Source organism: Chiloscyllium punctatum, chromosome 26 (genome assembly GCF_047496795.1).
Source record: "Chiloscyllium punctatum isolate Juve2018m chromosome 26, sChiPun1.3, whole genome shotgun sequence".
In the NCBI taxonomy this organism is placed as follows: Eukaryota; Metazoa; Chordata; class Chondrichthyes; order Orectolobiformes; family Hemiscylliidae; genus Chiloscyllium; species Chiloscyllium punctatum.
Window position 1 is genome coordinate 80,228,988 of NC_092764.1, and position 17,223 is coordinate 80,246,210.

The 17,223-nt window shown below is 44.3% G+C and overlaps 1 protein-coding gene across 6 annotated transcripts in view; it reads left to right on the forward strand.

Moving 5' to 3' along the window:
- hsf4 (heat shock transcription factor 4) overlaps nt 1–17,223 on the forward strand; it is a 68,972-nt gene that overhangs the window by 24,153 nt on the left and 27,596 nt on the right. For all 6 annotated transcript variants that reach the window (XM_072547786.1, XM_072547787.1, XM_072547791.1 and 3 more), the window contains one exon: nt 15,369–15,496. In XM_072547786.1, the coding sequence (XP_072403887.1) occupies nt 15,369–15,496 (128 nt within the window). The remainder of the gene's footprint in view (nt 1–15,368; nt 15,497–17,223) is intronic.

Genomic DNA, 17,223 nt, shown 5'->3' on the forward strand with positions numbered 1-17,223 from the left:
GCAGCTTCCCAAAGGACGGATGGGCTACAAACTGAGCCTGAGTTAATTACTCAGAACGCCTGAAATTCCCTGGAGAAATACTCCACAAACTTATTATCCTTGAGGATAAAGGGATCCATTCGGCAGTACCTCGAACCCACTGTAACATCCGTAATCTTAACCAACAGGTATACTGGAGCATGATTGGATATGGTAATATTACCAATCGTACAAGATGTCACCAAGTCCAGGAGTGCCACAGGGGTCAGAAAATAAAACATCAATCCTGGTGTGACATTTGTGCGGATTGGAAAAAAAAACGTAAAATCCCTACCTGTAGGGTGGAGATGCCTCCAGACGTCCACCAACCCTAACACCAGACACAGATCCACTAATTGTTAAGTTTGTACAGAGGGTATCGGGGGGCCTTTGGGCAACCTGCCTATTGTGGGATCCATGAGACAGTTAAAATCTTCCCCGATAATGATATGCCGGGACGCAAGACTGATAAGTTTAGAAAACGCATCTACCAGAAATTTGAAAGGAGGAGCTGGAGGGAAACAAACATTCAAAACACCACATTCTTCCCCATTTATCAGGGCTTTGAGAATTATAAACCTCCTGTGTGTGTCTTTAACACACTCTAGTAACTTAAATGGGAGATTCCTCCTAACCAATATAGCCACTCCCCTACTTCTGGAATTAAATGATGAAAAGGAAACCCAATCAAAGCCATCCTGTTTCAAATGCTCCTTATCATCCAAGTGTGTCTCTTGTAACAAAGCAATATCCATCTTCTCCTTCCTAAGACTCAAAAGTACCTTATTCCTCTTAATCGGTGAGTGATTCCCCATGATGTTCCAGGTACATCATTTAAACAAGTCATTAGCCATAACCTTCTGCAATAATATTTAATTTCCAAGGAGGAGGAACTCGAACCACAAATTGCTGAGCCTTGGTGTCACATGATCCATCGAACATAAAAACTGCATATACTAAAACCACTACATTGAACAAACTTACAAAGCTATCAAAGATTATATGTAACAAAAACTAAAAACCAACCCAACATATAAAGCACCAATGGCGCTGAATAGGGGAATTCAGCCCCTGCCCAAAGGGGGCAACTACCCATCCCAAACTGCCTTAAGTCGGTATCTAGCCATCCCAACTTGAGCTACACCGCAAACACAAGCAGAAAAGAAAGTAAATGTACCATGGAATAGCAATATGAAGAAAGAAAAAAGGGGCAAATACCCCAACCATCATCTGGTGTGACTTTCTTAGAAATTGAAAGTGCACATCTCAAACACTGCCAAACATAGTTTAAACCAAATTATTATCAATTAAAAAAAGGAAAAGAAAAGCTCCAAATGGACTTCCCCTATTTTTTTAAAAAGAAGACATGACATACCCAAGCAACACTACTACTTCTGCATACTAAATTGCTCAGATTAGGTTAATTTGTCTGCAAAGTCTGTTGCCGCCTTCGACATGTCAAAGAGATGTACGGATCCATCTAAGGGGATCTGAAGCACTGCTGGATACCTCTGAGAGTACGGATCTCGAGCTCCCTCAGTCTTCTCTTGACACTATCAAAGGGTTTTCTTTTCTGGATCACTGCCACTGAAAAGTCCTGGAAGAACATGATCTTAGAACCTTTGTACATTAGGGCCTTCAGATCCTTCCCCTGGATCCTGGAAGCTTTCATGATTTTCTCCTTATCTCTATAATGATGAAACCGCACTGAGAGGATGAGGACATTGACCCAGACCTGACCTCCACGCCATGACCCGGTGATCCCCCTTGATATTCAAGCCTCTTAAACCAGCCTCCAAGTTAAGGAATTTCGGCAACCAGTCCTCAAATTCCTCCAGCTGCTCACCTTCCTTACCCTCAGGCAGACTGACGATCCAATTATTTTTTTCTCCTGCCCCTGTTCTCAAGATCATCCACTTGGTCACGCTAATTATGAACTTGCGTCTGTGGGGCTTGGCTCCTATCCTTGGAGGAACTGGTATCAGCTTCCACTGCTGTGACTCTGTGTTCAACCTCATCTGCCCTTTGTACCAGGTTTCCCAGCTGCTGTTCATGTTCCTGCAGCATGATAGAGATCAGAGCCAGCTTCTCCTCTATCTGCTCACCCAACATCTCGTGAGATTTCGTGAGCTCATTCACCAGGGCCCAGTAAGTAATCAAGTCTGAGGCTCCTCCAGGCTGGATGTTCCTCCACCCTTCTTTGGTATCTCTGGACTGCAAAAACGCAGTAAACTAATTTTCCACGGTTTCCTGGGACTCCATGACCTTTCCAGGGTTCCAGGGTATCACAATGGTCCGGGTTGGGCGGGTTAGAAGTTCATCTTGCTTGCACTGTAGTGCAGAGCTCTGCAATGTGATCCTCCTAGATCACTGCCATACTGGATCTACTCAAAATACTATTTTAAGTTGGAAAGTGTGTACTTTTCTGAAGCATGCAACTGGTGTTACAGTATTTTGGCTGTGCTGGAAGCTAGTTTCTGTGGAAGAGAGCAGATGATGTTTTGGCTGTTGTCTTTGATCCTGTGAAGAGTTGCTGCAAGAATCTAGACTATTTTTAACTGGAACTGATCAACCACTTTAGTGGTTGTAGTGCATTACTTACTTTTCATCATCACCGTCATATGTTTCCAGAGTTCAAAGTTGTTTGCTCTTCCCAGCCTTTGCGTTTATTGGTGGTCGTGCTTTCTCTTTGCACCTGGCAAGTTAGGTTTCATTGACCCCTGACAAGCTTAATTTCCTCTTTAAGGAACTGATTTTACTGCTTTGCTTTCATAGTTACACATCTGCTATTTTGTAACTCTAGTTCATTATTCCTTCAGGTTCATGCGGCTTGATCTCAGTTCCTCTTCTAGTTTTACTGGACAACCTCTTTGATTCAAATGTCTTCACTCCTTTCCTATTGATCATGACATCTGATTCTGATCAATCCTTAGCTGCTGTCCCAGCCCAAGATCTTCTGCCTGATCTTCCTTTCTACTTCTGACTCTGAATTTTGTTACTTGTGACTCGGTGCTCAACAACAACTTTGGATTGCATTGCACTGTCCACAGAGAGGACCATGAAATTGAAGAGAATTAAAGGCGACTTATGAAGAGAGATGGATTGGTGTGAGAGAAAGAGAGAGAGAGAGAGATACTTCAGAGATTAGTTAACGGAATAAGCAGCATTGCTAATATGTCTTGATAATCTGTCTTGTCCAAGAAATTCATTTTTCCATAAGAACTACTTGTATTTATTGTTTGGCCCCAGAATTCTTTGATTATTTACGGAACACAGATTGGGCACCTTCATCTGGTCATTGCTGCATTGGAAGCTTTTGATGTTTTCTCCTTCGAAACTTACCCCGGGGGTCACATGACTATGGAAAAATCAGAGGATACAATGCATTTTTTCTAAACATCACCCTTTTTTAACATAACTTGTTGTATGTACTTACATTTGTGATTTCAAGTTACCCAGTATACATGGCCAATAACAAAAATGATCATTTATAACCAAAACAGTGTTTTAACTCTTGTTTGCCATTCTTTCTTTCATCTCTGCACCTGCAATGGGTACGTACACTATCTTTAAATCATGCAGATATTCTGGTGGAATGCATGTGCATTGTTATTGGCTGTTGACCTGATATCTGACTATTCTGGAGATAATTTTCTTGTAACAGGGGAATGTAATTCCTTTGGTGAATGTTAATACCATTGTAACTGTTGATGTTGATCTGTTGTCCTTTTTGTGGAACATGAATCATAGAATCCCTTACAGTGTGAAAGCAGACCATTTGGCCCGACAAGTCCACACCGATCCTCCGAACGGTATCCCACCCAGACCCATTCCCTACCCTATTACAGTCCACTTACCCCTGACTAATGCACCTAACCTACACATCCTTGAACACTATGGACAATTTAGCATGGCCAATTCTCACAATCTGCACATCTTTGGATTGTGGGAGGAAACCGGAGCTCCCGGAGGGAGCTCACACAGACTCGGGGAGAATGTGCAAACTCCACACAGATAGTCTGCCCATGGCTGGAATTGAACCTGGGTCCCTGGCGCTGTGAGGCGGCAGTGCTAACCACTTGGCCACCGTGCTTCCCACCGTGAACCAGAGATGGATGGCTGATATGTTTTCTGGTTCAGTTGGGGGCATCACATCTTCCTCATCAGCTCTCTGCAGTGAAGGAGCAGGGTCTACATATATGTTTAAGATTGTGACAATATCGCTGGTTATCCATATTCACTACATACAATTGAGGTGAGACAAATTGCTATATGGCTGTCTGTTGTTGAGCATGTTGAATGTTTGCACTCTGACAGGCTGTCCAGATTTCATCACTGTCTCATGCTGTCTGTGTTGACACTCTTCTGGTGAAATGGAATTGCCATTTGTGTCCATTTGTGTCTCCTGAACGGCATCCAGAATGTAGTTACATCACTTTCATCCAGCTTCGCTTGCTAGTTATCATCTTTCGCACTGTGGGTGGGAATAACTTTTGTCTGGAAGTTTGAGACTGGAAGAAGTTCAAATTCTGACTCATACCTCCCTTGATTTCCACAGCAATGTGGTCCCTACCATCCTGACTCACCCAGTAATTCAGAGTTTCAAACTCCTCTTTCTTGCTTGTTTTTGTTTTGAAACATAGCTGGCTCTCTCACTGCTCTCAATCCACCACCACAATTTCATTTGTACACTTGTGACATCATATCCCATGTAAAATGGCCTCACCTTCTAAGAACAAAACTATGCCCCACGACCTGAATGAGTCTTAATCATGGCAGTTATTCTATCTGCTCAATAATGTCAGTACTTCACTCCGAAGACACTTTGAGATTAAGTTGCCAATACCAATTGTATGAAACCTGTTTGTCAGATAAAGACAGCTGTTGCTGAGGACAAGCATTGGTACTGAGAAAGAGCTTTCATTGCAGTGTAAAATTTTTAATCTTTGTCATCAAACGTACTGAAATAATTTCAAAAACCATGTGTCAAAAAAAAAGGCCAATTTTACATGGAAGTTAAAATGCCTCAGCTGTGGGGAGAGACTGAATAGGCTTGGGGGTGTTTTCCCTGGTATGTCAGAGGCTGAGGAGAGACCTTACCAAGGTTTATAAAATCATGAGAAGTATGGATAGGATAAATAGACCGGTCTTTTCCCTGGGGTGGGGGAGACCAGAACTGGGGGGGCTTAGGTTTAGGGTGAGAGGGAAGAAGTTAAAAATGGGACCTAAGGTGCAATCTTTTCACGCAGAGGGTGGTGCATGTACAGAATGAGCTGCCAGAGGAAGTGATGGAGGCTGATACATTTACAGCATTTAAAAAGGCATTTGGATGGGTACATGAATAGGAAGGGTTTAAAGGGATATGGGTCAAGTGCTGACAAATGGGACTAGATTAATTTTAGGATAATTGGTCAACATGGACAAGTTGGAATGAAGGGTCTGTTTCTGTGCTGTACATCTCAATGATTTTGACTCTAAATGACAAATTCTTATGTGGGACGAATGAGATGTATGAGAAGAGAAAGTCTTTTGACTGTCATGTATCTTATGTTTCACATTGAACCAATATTGTTTGCTTAAGTACTATGCAATAAAGGGATAATTTGCATACATTTCCATATTTATAATTTATAGCCAAATTATTAGTTGGACCCAACTATGACATTCTTCCTACAAATAGGTTTTGAATATATGTACAATGGATGAGTTTTGGTTGATGATCAGGACAAATAAGGATGTGTTTCTGAACCTTTTGAGTGAGAGGTCATGACCCTAAATCTTCTCTTTAGTGATGCGTTGATCTTCTGTTTACTAGTTTTGGCTCAGTAGGGTTTGCAGGGCTGTGGCAAATCATAAGGTACAATGCATTGAGATGAAGTAGGATGTATTTCCAGAAGATGAGAGTCCAAGCTAACTAGTAAAGCTTTTGCTCCCACCAGTCACTCAGTTAATTCACCAGTGAGACTTTGTTTTGTCTGTTCCTGACTCATCTCCTCCCAAGGTCTCCTGGTTGGCCTGTTATTGTCTACGTGCTGAAGGCTTCAGCTCACCCTTCACTTCTTTGCTGCTATTCTGTATCAACTCTCATCAAACATCATGCCTTCACATTCTGAACTGCATTGACTCCCAGTTTTCAAAAGCCTCCAATTTTTAAATGATCATTCCCATTATAAATCCCTCCGTGATCTTTCCCTTCCCTTCTACAGTGATTACCTTCAGCCTCTATCCATCTCAAGGACACTTGTCTGCTGAAACAGAGCCACCTGTGTCCACTAGAAACCATCACCTATTAGAGCTGGACAAATCTACTTACAGGAGATCAAAATCATTGACTCCTGTACTGGAGAAATATATTGATTTGAAGTAACTGACTGGCATCCCGTCACCAAGAAACCCTTTATTTAACACGTGTAAAGTCCAGCTCCCTCGGAGACAGCTCTGTGTCAGGATGTTTGACAATCTTCTTTAAATCAGTCAGCCAGGGTTCTCTGATGGGACCAGATTAACAGGCCCAGTCAGGGAACTCCTATTCTTAGGCCCACTTGGCTGACGACGTTCCAATCACTAATTCACCCCACACCCTGAGTCTGAGGATGTGGGCTGGTCCTTTTTTTTTGTTCTGTAGCTTTTCCTGGGATGTTTTAGCCCTGGATCAGGTTTCTCCAACTCTGCCTCGGATAACAGGCAGCATGTAGTGCACGTTAGATTAGATTAGATTAGATTAGATTACATTACATTAGAGTGTGGAAACAGGCCCTTCGGCCCAACAAGTCCACATCGACCTGCCGAAGCGCAACCCACCCATACCCCTACATTTACCCCTTGCCTAAAACTACGGGCAATTTAGCATGGCCAATTCACCTGACTTGCAGGTCTTTGGACTATGGAGGAAACCGGAGCACCCAGAGGAAACCCACCCAGACACGGGGAGAATGTGCAAACTCCACACAGTCAGTCGCCTGAGGCGGGAATTGAACCCGGGTCTCTGGCGCTGTGAGGCAGCAGTGTTAACCACTGTGCCACCGTGCTGCCCACTAGCCTGTTAGCTCCCCTCTTGCTCCATTTGCGAGTTTGCAGCTTTCATATGGTCCATGTCTTTGTTCAGGACCAACACACTGACCCAAAATTTAGATATCACTGGACCTGTCTTTACGTCAACCATGTGTCTTACCCATGCATGGCCATTCCCATGGTTCCTATACCAGATTTGGTCCCTTGAAATAAACTCTCTCTGTCACTTCGTGGAGTCCGCTGTCCCACACTGGTGTTCCTGATGCTATTTCTTTCATGCACACATGTCACACGCCCAGGTCTGTGAACATCAGATTTAAACTGGCGCAGTGTCTTCTTCCCATTAACAACACTGCTGGAGCTATCCCTGTAGTTGCCTGAGGAGTATCCTATAATCAAGTAGGAACTAGGATAGTTTGGGTAAACCTGCGCCCATACTTCCTCCCTCACCTCCATCCAAGGCCCTAAAGGAGCCTTCCACATCCATCAAAGTTTTACCTGCACATCCACCAATATCATTTATTGTATCCGTTGCTCCCGATGTGGTCTCCTCTACGTTGGGGAGACTGGACGCCTCCTAGTAGAACACTTTAGGGAACATCTCCGAGACACCCGCACCAATCAACCAAACCGCCCCGTGGCCCAACATTTCAACTCCCCCTCCCACTCTGCCGAGGACATGGAGGTCCTGGGCCTCCTTCACCGCCGCTCCCTCACTACCAGACGCCTGGAGGAAGAACGCCTCATCTTCCGCCTCGGAACACTTCAACCCCAGGGCATCAATGTGGACTTCAACAGTTTCCTCATTTCCCCTTCCCCCACCTCACCCCAGTTCCAAACTTCCAGCTCAGCACCGTCCCCATGACTTGTCCTACCTGCCTATCTTCTTTTCCACCTATCCACTCCACCCTCTCCTCCTTGACCTATCACCTTCATCCCCTCCCCCACTCACCTATTGTACTCTATGCTACTTTCTCCACCTCCCCACCCTCCTCTAGCTTATCTCTCCACCCTTCAGGCTCTCTGCCTCTATCCCTGATGAAGGGCTTTTACCCGAAACGTCAATTTTACTGCTCCTCGGATGCTGCCTGAACTGCTGTGCTCTTCCAGCACCACCAATCCAGAAGTAGGATAGTTTGGTATCTAGTGAAGCTGTCGACTGTTTCTTTAAGCCTGCCTTCAATGTTTGGACTGCTCTTTCTGCCAGACCATTAGATGATGGATGGGATGGAGCTGTCCTAACGTGTCGCATGCCATTCAAATTTAGGAAATATGCAAATTCCCTGCTGGTAAATGATGGCCTGGACATCCGGGAGTCTGTGTGTATCCGCAAAGACGTGCGCAGTCTTTCTGTCATTAACCCAGTGTTTGAAGGAACTCTATGCACATCCAGCCACTTTCAGTGGGTTTCCACAATGACTAAGAACATTGAGACCATGGAAGAACTGGCGTAGGGTTTACCCGGCCATTCCCTGTTGGCACTCTGGGCACTGCCTATGTCTGCGTCCAATCCTGCCACCAGACATAACTTGTCATCAACATCTTCAATTTGGAAACCCCTCGATGACACTAGTGGAATTCAGCCAGTCTGTGGAGGTGACCTTTGCTCAGGACAATCACTCTTTCCACACATAATAAATGTCATCCTGTACGGTGACCTGGTCTCTCCAGGTCCAAAAAGGTCCTTTGGTTTCCCCCGTCGCCACCAGCTGTTTCAGTTTTACCAGGTCCGGATCTTTCTGCAATGTCTGATATTGTCAGCTGTGACTGGACGAGTCTTCAGAAAATTTAAAACCATTACAGACTCTTCCAGTGGTGGTTTTTCTGCCAGCGGAAGGTGGCTCAACACATCCGCATTCACTACTCGGCTTCCCGAACGGTGTTCCAACTTGTAATCACATGCTGTTAGTATTCAAACTCATTGCTGAATTCAGCCTGAAGCTTTAGGTAGTGTGCCCCTGTCCTCTTTAACGACCTAACAGGAGTTTTTGGTCTGTTATTACAAATTTACATCTGTAAAGGAACTTTCTGACTGTAAATATGACTGCCTACCTTCCTTCTCTATCTGAATATATCAGCCAAAGTGCCTAATGTATATGCTATTGGGTGTTCCTCTCCACTGGGCCACCTATGAGCTAATACTACCTGGACACTATGCAGGGAGGGATTGCATGTCAATACCAGATCTCGCTTGGGATCACAGTGTGCCAACACCTTTCATAGCTGTTCCACGATTCTGCAAGGACTGCTCAGTGTCATTTGCCTTACGGGAAAAAGTAGAGGCAGAAATCAGAAGGCTGGAAAGTTTGTGGAATGGGTCGTACCAATGGTGAAGCCTGAAGATGGATAGTTGTTTCTTCACTTCCCTGAAAGATAGGGTTCGGATACGCGCATATTTCCAAGCCCCTTTTTTAGGAGTTGATGCAAACGTGTCAGGATGGAAGCCAGGTTATGTATGAGCTTTCCATAATACCTCACCAGCTCCAGTACAGACATGGGAGCTGGGGCACCTTCGCTCACCCTCACTTTATCTCCCAGTAGGTGTAACCTGCTCTGATTGACTCTGTAGCCCTTGTAGGTCACCTGGCATGCCTGGAAAATGCATTTTACGTTCTAAGGCATATTCCTGCCTGGGAGAAACGTTTAAGCTCAATGTCTATGTTCTCTCAGTCCTCCTTTATTGGTCTTCCCTATTATTAGCTTATCACCGAGATAATTGGTGACATTGTAAACTTTTCTCCATCGTCTGCTGAAACATTGCACGGGCTGGCACCAAAATAGCAGTCTTTAACATTGGTACAAACCCTTTTGGGTATTAATTGTAGCATACTTATGGGAATCCTCATCCAACCGTAGTTGCAGCTACGCATGGCTTATGTCCAGCTTCGTGAAGGACAGGCCTGCCTGTGGGTTTTGCGTATAATTCCTTTATGCAAGGGTCAGTGTTTATCCAGTTGTGAAAATCTGTTTACTGTTTGTTCAAAATCGCCACAAAGGCAAACTGTCGGGCTTCACAATCGGTACAATTTCATACACTTTCCAGCCTTTGATTTCTGCCTCTACTTTTTCCTGTGAGGCAAATGGCACTGAGCGGGCCGTGCAGAATCATAGGATTGCTTCCTGGTCAATGTGCAAGGTGGCCTTGGCTCCTTTGATAGTCCCCAGACCTTCCTGAAAAATGTCTGGGTACTTAATTAGGACTTCAGTCAGGCAGACTTTTCCTAGTCAATAAATGTTGACCCTGTCTAGTTAATGTCTCTCAACCGGTTTTGCCCTATTAAGCTTGGGTCCAAGCCTTTTACAGCAATCAGTGGTATCCAAAACAGCTGCTTCTCACTTGAGACTGGAACTGAAGGTGTACCTTTAATCTGTAAATGTTCCTTGGTTTAGATACTCAGTCTCGCACAAACTTAAGGGTTGGCGTCCAGAGTGAATTTTGTTAAACACTCATTCTGCGATCTCTGAAACAGATGCACTAGTAACCACCACACTGAACTGGGTGGCCATCCAACCAAACGTTTTGGTTCTGATTTGGATGTTGCTATAAAATGTAAATGTTCCAAACCAGGGCTTTTCAGGGTGTGCACTCAACTGGATACTGACCTCTTGAGTTCTCTTAATTCAGGTCCAGTTGGACCCTTTTGCTGGCTTGAGTCCACATAATTTGAAGCAACTACAATGGCTTGTCAGCCTGAATCCTGAAGAAGATTTTAACTGTTTGGCCAAACGCTTGGCTTTGTTTTGGGGTTTTCAATGGGTTAACCTAGAGTCCCTGCGGTCAGGATGTGTCTTGAGTGAGGCTGTGCAATTGCCTTTACAGAAGTGCTTTTCCCCAAGCTCACTCAGACTGGTGAGGATGTCCATTTCTGTCAGAATACCCTGCAACTCACATGCTCCACGTACTCCAATGATAAAGCCAGTTGTAGTGCCTGTCTGAAGTTCAGCTGGACTTCAGCTAGTAGGCACTTTTTCATGGTTGTATCATTAATTTCACATATCAAACAGGGTCTCAGCACCTCATTAAGGGTTACACTGTAGTCACATGCCTCTGCTAGTCATCTTAACCGAGTCAAAAATCCCAATTCTGATTCCCCTAGTTCTCAAATTGCCGGGTGTAATCAATAGTGTATCAGAATTGGCGGCACGGTGGCACAGTGTTTAGCACTGCTGCCTCACAGCGCCAGAGACCCGGGTTCAATTCCCGCCTCAGGCGACTGACTGTGTGGAGTTTGCACATCCTCCAGGTGCTCCGGTTTCCTCCCACAGTCCAAAGATGTGCAGGTCAGGTGAATTGGCCATGCTAAATTGCCCGTAGTGTTAGGTAAGGGGTAAATGTAGGGGTATGGGTGGGTTGCGCTTCGGCGGGGCGGTGTGGACTTGTTGGGCCGAAGGGCCTGTTTCCACGCTGTAAGTAATCTAATCTAATCTAATTAGAAACGGGCAATTTAGCATGGCCAATTCACCTGACCTGCACATCTTTGGACTGTGGGAGGAAACCGGAGCACCCGGAGGAAACCCACGCAGACACGGGGAGAATGTGCAAACACCACAGAGTCAGTCGCCTGAGGCGGGAATTGAACCCGGGTCTCTGGCGCTGTGAGGTTGCAGTGCTAACCACTGTGCCACCGGGTTGTAATATTCCTTAAGTCATTCCATCAACTGTTGAATGGTTTTAGTTTCTGGTGCCTCTGGGAAAGTTAGGTTTCTAATAACTGAAAGGGCTGTGGGCCCACAAGCTGTCAGGAGAATTACCCATTGCTTTTTATCTGCCCGAAAGCCATTTGCCCAGAAAAAAGGTAAGACATTCTTTCCATGTACTGGGCCTAGTCTTTGATAGCAGGATCAAACAAGTCAAGTTTCCCAACTAATGGCACAATGCCAGAAATGCTTTCCCCAACCTAGATGACTTTTGTTTGGGTGAATTTCCTCAGGATCGTCCGTCACTCTCATTGCCAGTGAAATAACTCCACAGAGACCAGTATCCCATCACCAAGTCACCCTTTATTTACATGATGGAAGTCCTTGACACAGAACCAGTTGTCAGAGTGAACAGGATGCCTGTTCTATACCCTACACAGACAAGAAGCAAAACTAATGTCATTTACAAATACCTTGCGAGAACTGTAACAAATACTACCTTCAACAAACAGGCAGAAAACTAGCCACAAAAAGACATGACCCACTCTCATTAGTATCCTTACATACAGATGAGGAAGGACACCACTTTGACTGGGACAACACATCCATCCTAGGACGAGTCAAACAGAGACACACATGGGAATTTCTAGAAGCATGGCATTCCAACCAGAGCTCCATCAACAAACACATTGACTTGGATCCCATTTACCACCCCCTGAGAAAAATAACAGGAAATCACATCACCATAGCAAATGATGGCAGCACAGGAAATGATATCATCAACCCAAGGAAACCTAAACACATAAATAGAAAGCGGGTCATACCACCAGTGCTTCATCCGGAGGCTCACTGATGTTACCTAGTGACAAAACATCTGAAAATGAACCTTCCAGCTGAGCAAGCAAACCTACACTCAGTGGTTAGCACTGCTGCCTCACAGCACCAGGGTCCCAGGTTCAATTCCAGTCGAATGTCTGTGTGGAGTTTGCACATTCTCCCGTGTCTGCGTGGGTTTCCTCCGGGTGCTGCAGTTTCTTCCCATAATCCAAAGATATGTAGGTCAGGTGAATTGGCCATGCTAAATTGCCCGTAGTGTTAGGTGCATTAGTCAGAGGGAAATGGGTCTGGGTGGATTGCTCTTCGGAGGGTCGGTGTGGACCTGTTGGGCCGAAGGGCCTGTTTCCACACTGTAGGGAATCTAATCTAATCTACATCCAGAACCTCAACCTGAGATACAACTCTTGTCAAAATTTGCTAATTCCTGTTTATATCTGTCAGTCAGGTCTCCCTGATTGGAGCTGTTAACCTTGTCCAATCAGGGAACTCATTTTCTGTAAGGTCCACCTGGCTGACCTCATAGCAATTACAGTCATGATCAAGGATTTGAGCTATAGGAAGAGGCTGAATAGGCTGGGACTGCTTTCCCTGGAGCATCAGAGGCTGTGGGGTGACCTTATAGAGGTTTATAAAATCAGGAGAGGCCCGGATAGGATAAGCAGACAAGGTATTTTCCCTGGGATAACTAGACGGCATAGGTTTCAGGTGAGAGGGAAAAGATATAAGAGGGAACTAAGGGGCAACATTTTCACACAGAGGGTGGCGTGTGCATGGAATGAGCTGCTAGAGTAAATGGTGGAGGCTGGTACAATTGCAACATTTAAAAGGCATCTGGATGGGTATATGAATATGAAGGGTTGAGGGGGATTTGGGCCAAGTGCTGGCAAATGGGATTAGATTAGATTAGGATATCTGGTTGGATGGACCGAAGGATCTGTTTCAGTGCTGTACATCTCTTTGACTCTATATGGGTTTGAATCCTATCATGGTCGTTGGTGAAATTGGAATCCAGTAAAATCCTAGAATTAAAAGGCAGGACCAAATTCAGTATTGTCGATGATTGTAAAAAGTTCAGTCTAGCTCATTATCATGTGATTTGAATCTTAACTGCATTCTACATTGGCTCAGAGAGCCAAGCAGTTCCATGCTAGCCTTGCCTGTGATACCCGCATCCCATGTGTGTGTTAAACAAGTGATTTTTCAGCATGGTAATAGTTGTACTGCACAAGTCCATTACAATATTTCTTTCCTCGAGAAATGATTGATGTCAGGAGTAGAAAGTTCTGTTTGCCAACGTACCAAGGTAAAGCTATTTTCCTGCTTCAGTGAGGCTGAAAAAAAACCATTTTGAAATTGGTAACCATGGTCCCTGTGTCAGAAAACCTTCAGCGTATTTAATTCTTCACCTTCAGTCAATCAAAACTGAACTGTATCCACATCTAATCACTCGGTTTATTTATCCTTCTGTTTTCAAACAAGGAAAGGTCTGTCCCATCATCCTTCATGTTCTCTCTATATGCTTTCCTGTTATACTTGGTGCTTTGTGTCCTGTCGCAGTTCTTTCCTTACTCCACCAACCAGGACCCATTCACATTAAGAATGGATTTAAATTACAGTTCAAATAGTATTTTACAAAAAGTTAATTTGGGCAACTTCCTAAAAGGCCTAACTCTAAAGCTGTAGTTAAATTTTGAAACCTGTAGAGATATAGATGTACTGCGTGGATAGAGACCCTGTGGTTCAACTCATCCATGCTGACCAGATATCCTAACCTAATCTTGTCCCATTTGTCAGCATTTGGCCCATATCCCTCTGAACCCTTCCTATTCATATACCCATCCAAATGTCTTTTAAATGTTGTAATTGTACCCATCTCCATCACTTCCTCTGGCTCCATACACACACTATTCTCTTCATGAGAAAGTTGCCCCTTAAGTCCCTTTTAAATCTTTCCCTTCTCACCTTTCACCTATGCCCCTTAGTTTTGGACTCCTCTACCCTGGGAAAAAGACGTTGGATATTTACCCTATCCATGCCCCTCATGATTTTATAAACCTCTGTAAGGTCACCCCTTGGCCTCCGATGCTCCAGGGAAAATAGCCCCAGCCTTTTCAGCCTCTCCATTTAGCTCGAATTCTTCAACCTTGGCAAGATCCTTAAGAATCTCTTCTGCACCCTTTCAAGTTTCACAGTGGTTAGCACTGCTGCCTTGCAGCACCAAGGACCCAGGTTCGATTCCAACCTCAGGCGACTGTCTGTGTGGAGTTTGCACATTCTCCCCGTGTCTGCGTGAGTTTCCCCCGGGTGCTTCGGTTTCCTCCCACAGTTCAAAGATGTGCGGGTCAGGTGAATTGGCCATGCTAAATTGCCCGTAGTGATAAGTGCATTAGTAGGGAGTAGGTCAGTGGGTCTGGGTGGGTTATTCTTCGGAGGGTCGGTGTGGATTTGTTGGGCCGAAGGGCCTGTTTCTGCACTGTAGGAAATCTAATCTAATCTAACATTTTTATCCCCACATTGAATTAAAGAAAGTGAATGATGATAGGCGAATGTGCAATAGTTTAGAAGTTGATCCAATGGTTACATTCTGGAGTGAGATATTTGCCAGTGATTTTTCACACAGCGTCACTATTGTACAGTCTGGGCAGGGTTAAATTGAGGTTCTTAACTGTTCACGATTCAGAGTCAGAAGGTAAAACCCCTTGGGTCATTCCACTGCATTGATCATTGCAAGTGATTACAGACTGACACAGGACGGTGGAGCAGAGTTGCTCGTCCTTTGAGATAACAGTAACAAAATGATTTAAAGACTCAAAGCCATTTCATTTAAGTAGAATTTTAATTCTCTTATTCTTGTGTTTGGCCAGATGGTTTCCGGAAGGTGGTGAATATTGAACAAAGTGGTTTGGTGAAGCCGGAACGCGATGACACTGAATTCCAGCACTTGTATTTCCTGCGGGGTCAGGAGCACCTACTGGAACACATCAAGAGAAAGGTGGGACATTTCCCTCACTCCCAAATCCTCCCCACCCCCCAGAGCAACAGCAATCAGTACTCAGTTTGCATTCGTATTAGACCAGCATCAAGCTCTTGTACAATGTGTTGTGGGAGAGGGTACACATGGATATTCTTCAACTGATAGGTGGAAGAACCAAAATATGAGTTAGAATAATCTCCAGATGAAGGAATGAAAGATTTAAATGCAGTTTGAACTTGGTGTGAGCCCACAGAGACTGTGATATTGGGATGGGATTGAGAAGTAGGGCGCTGGGGCGGCGGGGGGGGGGGGGGAGGGGGGGAGGGGGGGAGGGCTGTGGGGGATGTTGGGGAGGCGAACGCAATTAGTGGGGTTGGGGTGATCTCCTGAAGATGGCAATGAAGGCATTCAGCTACGGTAATTGGAAATTGCCAGAATGTGTGCAGGGATTGGATACAAGACAGACAGACTGGACAAAGGGAGTTCCATGCTCTCTTTGGCTTGTGCAATACCTGATTGGAGGTTATTGTATGAAGCCACTGAAGGAGAACTCATTGCTCTTAGGGAAATGTCTGATGGTGACTTTGACACCATTTGTTGTGTAAATAGGTTGGCTTAATCCAGTTTAGTTTGATCAGGCACTGAGACAGACACCCTGTGAGTACTATATGGCACCCAAGGCAGACAATACCTTAACCCTGCAGGAAAAGATTAATGTTTGAATACAGTGTGAAGTTTCATAATCCTGAGTGCACATCAGAGGCAGGTAGTGCAGGTAGTACCCACTGATGTCACTGCAGGAGCTTTTTATTCATGCTTATGTTTATTTCAACATAATGTTTGTTTCAAATTACAAATTCATTATTACAAATATTATATTTATTTCATTGTTGGACCTTGAAGTGTGTAACAATTGACTTTCCAAATACTTCATTGATTTTAAAACTCTTTTTGGAATATCTGAGTGGACTGTGCACATTGTATAAATAATGAAGTTTGTGTCACATATAGATAGAATGGTTAAAAAGATGTTTGACACACTTCATTGTTCGGTGCTTTGAGTATAGGAGTTGGGAAGTCATGTTGAGGTTGTACAGAATGTTGGTGAGGCCTCTTTTGGAATGCTGTGTCAAATTCTGGTAGCCCAGTCATAGTAAGGATATTATTAAACTGGAGAGGGTTCAGGAAAGAGTTACCAGGATGTTGTCAGGTATAGAAGGTTTGAGTTGTAAAGAAAGGCATTTTCACTGGAGCATAAGAGGATGAGAGGTGACCTTATAGAAGTTTACAAAATAATGAGGTGTATAGATGTTAGTTGTATTTGCCCTAGGAAGGAGTATTTCAAGACCAGGGGACACATTTTTAAGGTGAGAGGAGAGAAATGTAAAAGACAACCTGAAGGGCAAATGTTTTACACAGGGGTGGTTCATGTTGGAATGAACTTACTGAGAAAATGGTGGATGTGGGCACAATTAAAGTTTGAAAGACATTTGGATAAGGGTACATGAATAGGAAAGGTTTGAAGGGATATGAGCCAGGAGCAACAGGTTCTGTTTGGGATCATATTTGGCATGGACTGGTTGGACCGAAAGGTTTGTATGATTCTATGACTCTGTCTTTCTTAGAATGTTGGGAGCCTTCATGAGAAGAGGGGCAACAATTAAAGCCTGCACCGAACAATTAATGAATTACAAAAATACTGATCAAGTGCAGGTGTACCCAAAGTGCAGCTCTGATTGCAATTG